Source organism: Cydia amplana, chromosome 5, assembly GCF_948474715.1.
Source record: "Cydia amplana chromosome 5, ilCydAmpl1.1, whole genome shotgun sequence".
Lineage (NCBI taxonomy): Eukaryota > Metazoa > Arthropoda > Insecta > Lepidoptera > Tortricidae > Cydia > Cydia amplana.
The window spans coordinates 10944854-10950776 of record NC_086073.1 but is presented as its reverse complement, the minus strand read 5'-3'; the positions used below and the strand labels follow the sequence as shown (position 1 = coordinate 10950776).

The 5923-nt window shown below is 36.1% G+C and overlaps 1 protein-coding gene and 1 long non-coding RNA gene across 2 annotated transcripts; both read right to left on the bottom strand.

Moving 5' to 3' along the window:
• Nucleotides 1–1736: 1736 nt before the first annotated feature.
• Nucleotides 1737–2422, bottom strand: LOC134648479 (uncharacterized). Its single transcript, XR_010096895.1, has 2 exons — nt 2243–2422; nt 1737–2163 (listed from the first exon to the last, which is right to left on the bottom strand). It is a non-coding gene; the product is annotated as an uncharacterized LOC134648479 (long non-coding RNA).
• Nucleotides 2423–2689: 267 nt separating this feature from the next.
• LOC134648020 (thioredoxin reductase-like selenoprotein T homolog CG3887) lies at nt 2690–4880 on the bottom strand. Its single transcript, XM_063502449.1, has 3 exons — nt 4586–4880; nt 4367–4496; nt 2690–3171 (listed from the first exon to the last, which is right to left on the bottom strand). The coding sequence occupies exons 1-3, from the start codon at nt 4744–4746 to the stop codon at nt 2854–2856; spliced, it is 609 nt and encodes a 202-aa protein (XP_063358519.1). The 5' UTR covers nt 4747–4880; the 3' UTR covers nt 2690–2853.
• Nucleotides 4881–5923: the final 1043 nt, after the last annotated feature.

Genomic DNA, 5923 nt, shown 5'->3' with positions numbered 1-5923 from the left:
AAACGACGGGTACAGGAAACCAGGGTTGCCAGGAAAGCAGTGTGCCCCAGCTGCGACGTCGTATAGGCTACATGACTAATTTTCATTTATGGTATCAATCGATCGGGTTTGTTTTTAGGATCAAATGTCTATATGGGACCCATTGAATTAAAGTAACAAAAAAGTCAGAAATTGTAGTCAAAGGCCGACAGTCGCACTTCACTCGCGAAACGCCCTAAACAAAGCGACAAGGGAACGTGACGTCAAGGTCTCTGGGAACCCATCTTGTAGTATGGACAGAACAAGAAAATTGCGATTTTGTCGGTGAAATATTGCGTTTATGTATATAGTTGCTATACAATATTTTTTTGGATGAAATGTAAGGAATCGAATGGTACCCTTACTTTTATCGGTTTAAAAAAAACTTAAATTTTGAAAGTTTTCAGGTGCTGTATTTTTGTATTATTTCCATATATTTTTTTAATATCCACAATATTGTGATAAATTGCTAATTAGCTATCTATTTTACTAGATTTGTTATAAAATTCAACATGTGTCATCATCTCTATTCCCGGGCTGCCCGGTGTCGGGACGCGCACTAGAGGCGCCGCGCGACACTCCTATCCCATGTGCCACACGCCGCAGTAAGGCCGTCTTTAGATTGGAGGGTCTGCCATCTTGTAACTTGAATCGGGAACATAAACTGTACATTGTCACTACACACCAATGCAAGTGCTGGGCAGCACTTGCTTTGGTGTGTAGTGACAATCTACAGTTTGCGTACATTTTCTTGTTCATTGTAGGTTCGGCCATCGTGTGGGCTACATTGAAAGCTTAAACTTGACATTTACTTTTCGCGCCAATAAACAGGGGGGGGGGGGGGCTCCTGTGCTGCCCCTATAGTTTATACACGTTCCCTATAATTTGGCAAGAGTCGTTTGTCAGTGTAACATAGGCAGAGATAATCATACTGTGTTTTTCTTATGCTATAGTATTATAAACCAAAAAAAAAGAGATTTATTATGCTACTGATAAATTTTACTGACAAAACTTGTTTGCCACACTATATTTACGTGCGCTGTGCCTGAAGCGGCAGTTAATTTATACCGTCCTTATTTTCTCCGCCGACAAGAACACTTTTGTGATTATTAATCCGTCCTTAGAGTATACAAATTAGGCAGATAGGGTAGGTACGAAAGATTCGTTAATTTTTATTCACACATGATAAGTATTCAAGTAAGTATATGTATATAGGTAAATCTAATGCTTATTTCGTCAGGTGACAAGCAAAAGTCACTAAGTACCTCCACAAGTTCATAGCCATAGTGAACCATATTAGTACGAAAAGAAGGTTGATTTTTGTTTAAATATTTTATAGTAATTTGTGACTTTTGCTTGTCATCTGACGATTTGTTATTGAGGTTCCATTCCCTGAAATACTTGAAGAGTTTTAGGGTTGAATCACATCTCGCCATCTTCATAGTAACGAGCGATTTCTCATATATAGAATGCGGCTCGGCGCTGATAGAAGTGATAGATGTGATTCTACCCTTAGGGCTCATTTAGACGGTGCGAGAACTCGCATGCGATGCGAGTTTTATTACATTGCGTTATTTGATCGGTCGGCTGAATTGATGTAACCCCAATGGTCCGCAATGTAACTAAAATCGTATACGAGTTCGCGCGCCGTCTATGAGCCCACGTCTCCTAAAAACCGTAATTTGTTCGAATAAAAAGTAATGTAAAATGAAATAATATTTCCTTGTTTTAAATCACTTTATTGATGGTTTTCAAAAGATGTGTTTGACATTGTGTTATTGTTGGTACAGTAACTAGTTGAATATGATGTGACTAGAAAATTACTGTTGTCTTAGTCTTATAAATAACTGTTCTCTAAATGCAATGTTTTTAAAATAATAAAGGTGGTTAAACTGTATGCGAATACTTGAAACGTTTTTCAATATAATTCCATAAAAAATAACAAATTTCCATTCCAATATCCATCCCTAAATAAAACAATCCTGATTTATCATTTGGCTTCATTTGCAAACACCAAATATGGTTTTTCGCTGTTTTTACGAATCTACATCACATTATTCTAGTACTTTAACAAAACTACTATAAATAATACCACATCTTTGTACAAAAATATAACCAGAAATGCAATCTGTCAGCTCCCAGCGGCTCATATTTGAGCCAGAACGTTTATGGGTGACGTCATATCGTGGGTATTCGACAGGTTAAAACAAAAATATACACCTACCTAATTTTAGGTATCAAATAAACCCAATTGGATCGTTTTGCAAATACTTTAAGCAGTAATTTTCTTTTAAATACCCACACAGTGATGCAAAACGACCTATCTAAAACCCAAAAGTATCTAAATGGTATGCCCCATTGACAATTAAATGCTCCATACTACAGTATTAAGTAGAGATGACTGATTAGTAGTGATTACCTATATGCAGTGTTGGCCGAAATGTTGGCCATTAACCATTATAAATTGAACCGTAAACTGTAATCGTCCGTTACGGTTTAAGGTTCAATTTATAATGGTTAATGGCCAACATTTTCAATTGCATTAACGTTTCGGCCAACACTGCCTATATGCTTATTGTTCAGGTTTGTTCCACAATCAGGTGTTGTTTATTACTTCTGCATAAAAGTGTTTCTTCTATAAGCAAAATTTTTTTTGTTGCTAAATACTATGCAATAGGTACATCAGTTATATTAGCCTAAATATTCCACTAAATACTTTAGTATGAGTTGAAACAAGTTACATTAATTTGATCATAGTGCTGCAAGTAATAAAGATAGGAAGAAGAAAATAATTAAAAGAATAAGATGTCCTAATTACCACTGAAACCCTAAACCCTATTGCGCAAAGTTCTTTGGCATATCCATTTTAGAGAATTGTAATGTATTATCAATTATCTGAAACAATTCTGGCGGTTGAGGAATTCTTCCAGTTTCTAGTTTAGACCATAGTGGAATATTATCTAGAGATATTTCGAATGCTCCGGACGAGACAAGTTGGCCCTCAAGCATGTTAGCAAGGAAGAACATCATCATGCAGGCATACAGCTTGTTCTCCAGGCACCAACTCCACCAGGCCGGCTGCGGCTTGTTGAGCCACGCAAATATGTTCACTCCGCTCAATATGCACATGATCAGCAACATTTTTGCAAAACCCTGAAATAAAAGAACATTTGTAGCTTGTTATTATAACACAATGCCAATCTTCTATTAGTAAGTTTTACTTATTAAATTTACGATTAGTAATGGTAGACAGTTATCAGTCAGAATGTTGCATCTCTATTTATGTACACAATGGACACACGTTAACAGCCCATTTGTAAACCTTGCTGCAACAACATAGGTCAGATAATAAGACCGCAGTAGTTGTAACTGTAGTTATAACTACAGAGTAAGTAAGTGTGTAGTCCTATGACAGGTGATTGCAATTTCAAATAAACTTAACACTATTATTATTTTTATTAAATACAAACTGCCTTGATTTATAAACTGGTTGAAGAATCTAAATTTGTAAAAGGCTAATTTATTTAGTTTACATTCTATCTCTTGAGTCAATATATATAATATATTGAGTGATTTCGCTACACCTTAGTAAGCTCAAAATGTAAATAAATATTTAACTTCATAGATTATATTAATATTATTTGTAATTTTTTAAATAAGTTTCGTTTTAATAAGTATGACCTGCAATAATCTAAGCCTGATTGTGTTAACTACGTGCTACATGTCGTTTGAATACTCGTAACTGTGTCGGCTACCTACGGGACAGGCACTGCCTAGTGTAGGAACCATGTATAATTTGTTCTTGGTTTATGTTATTCGAGTACTTGCTTAACCTCTTTGTTTAATACTTATGCTCAATATCAAATATGTACTGAAATAAAGATTTACTTTACTTTACTTTACTTTATATATAAATTGAGATAAGAAGAATATTGTGTGTTCACATGAACAGTAAGTTATGTTCACTACACCTACAAATAAAATATGTAAAAGATAAGAATGATGATAAGATTCCTCTACTCTCTTCATGCAAGGTTTCAAAGAGACTGTAATGGTTATATTAAAGATAGCATGTATACTCTAAATACAACTAACTTAATAGTTTCCTAGCACTAATCAGGACTTAAATCACTTCTACAATTTAATCATTCCATTAAGGGTATTTGGGTTCATTGATGTGGTCAATTTGCACATAATTCACAAACAAATTTGGCCCGGGAAAAACATAATTTATACCACAAAAATCAAGATACTTACCACAAAAATTTTGATTCATAGATATACATTAAAGTCAGCATGAGGAAAATAAAAAAAGAACTTAGAATAATTATGAATTGGCATGGCTTACTATCATCCTTGAGAGGTACATGTTCATGCCAGGAGGGTCATAGTTGGCGCCAATAACAGAGATGTCTGGATATTTTTGGGAAATGATTCCAGCATAGTCTTCAAACACTTTCCTGTATCCGCACGAGTAGCTGCAAATAAAATGTCGCAATTAAGTACACATACCTAGTAATAATAACAGGAACTAAAATTAGGCGAGTAGTAATCGAAGGATTCTCACCAGTAGTAGATGTTCATGATATGCCCAACTCCTCGACCAATTTTTGAGGCACTGACTGCTTCATTTTCATTAGCTTGCACATAATTATTAGCCAGCAATAGCATAGAACTAAATATGGCAATCACACTAATAGAAACCCGAGAGTGATTCAGTAAGGACATGTTGAAGGAGATGCCAACAGCGAGTAAAGTATAAATTCACGATTATTCAGTATTTTAGGTAAAATCACGAGCACTTATTCTGCTTCATCCAATCCCAGCCAAAGCATCAAAAATTCGACATTCAATGGACATTCGTCATTCCTTGACAGTGACTTAGGTGACACAGGGTTGCCAGGATAAAAAAGAACAGCCATAGGCTTTGGTGAAATTTATAGCCTTCCCACACTACCGCACCGCGATCTTGGAGCGCCGCACCGATAAGTGAAAGCGAGAAAGAGATATCGCTGTCTTGGTCTCACTTAAAGCCATAACACACAACCGCACCGCACCAAGGTCACGGTGCGCCGCACCCATAAGAGAAAGAGAGAAAGATATATCTCTTACGGCCATGAATCTAGTATTTTAACTGGATAATATGGCATGAGGGGTGGGGGAAATGATCGAATCGATCATCATGCCATATTATCCAGTTAATTATTGTCTTTTGTAGGAGTAGCAGCGAAAGTTGTTTGTCCTTGTCACAGTCTCACAATTTTTTATTTCCCACCGGAAATTTATAGCTGGTCAACCAAATCTTGTCAGTAAAAAAAGGCGCGAAATTCAATTTTTCTACATTTTTCAAATTTGCCGCCTTTTTTTACTGTCACGATCTGGTTGACCAAGTATATTATGGTGGGCAACAAATAAATTCGACCAATCATAGTGTCGCATTGCCTGTGTTTTGTCCCTCACGGAGGCACGCGTATACCACTTCTATAGGATCCTACCTTCTATGCTTACGGCTAGATACCCAAACCAAAGAGAATATATATTACAGTTGGTCAAGCAGATCTTGTCAGTAGAAAAAGGCGGCAAATTTGAAAAATGTAGGCGCGAAAGGATATCGTCTCATAGAAAATTTGAATTTCGCGCCTTTTTCTATTGACAAGATTTGCTTGCCCATCTATAGCTGGTTAAGCAAATCTTGTCAGTAAAAAAAGGCGCGAAATTCAAATTTTCTATGGGACGATATCCCTTCGTGTTTATATTCTTTGGTTTACATTCTTCAAATTTGCCGCCTTTTTCTACTGATAAGATCTGCTTGACCAGCTATAACCATTACGTTACCCAAATGGACCGTTACGTTATTTAGGACATCTACAGCTTCAAATGTCAAAAGTTCAAAATAAAAGTGACA

Bases quoted from the DNA above. Each gene is read 5' to 3' on its own strand.
- LOC134648020 (XM_063502449.1), bottom strand. From the start codon at position 4,746: ATGTCCTTACTGAATCACTCTCGGGTTTCTATTAGTGTGATTGCCATA. The intron at 4,497-4,585 runs GTGAGAATCCTT...TTTTATTTGCAG, and splicing joins ATCATGAACATCTACTACTG to CTACTCGTGCGGATACAGGA. The intron at 3,172-4,366 runs GTAAGCCATGCC...CTTTTATTTCAG, and splicing joins TGTACCTCTCAAGGATGATA to GGTTTTGCAAAAATGTTGCT.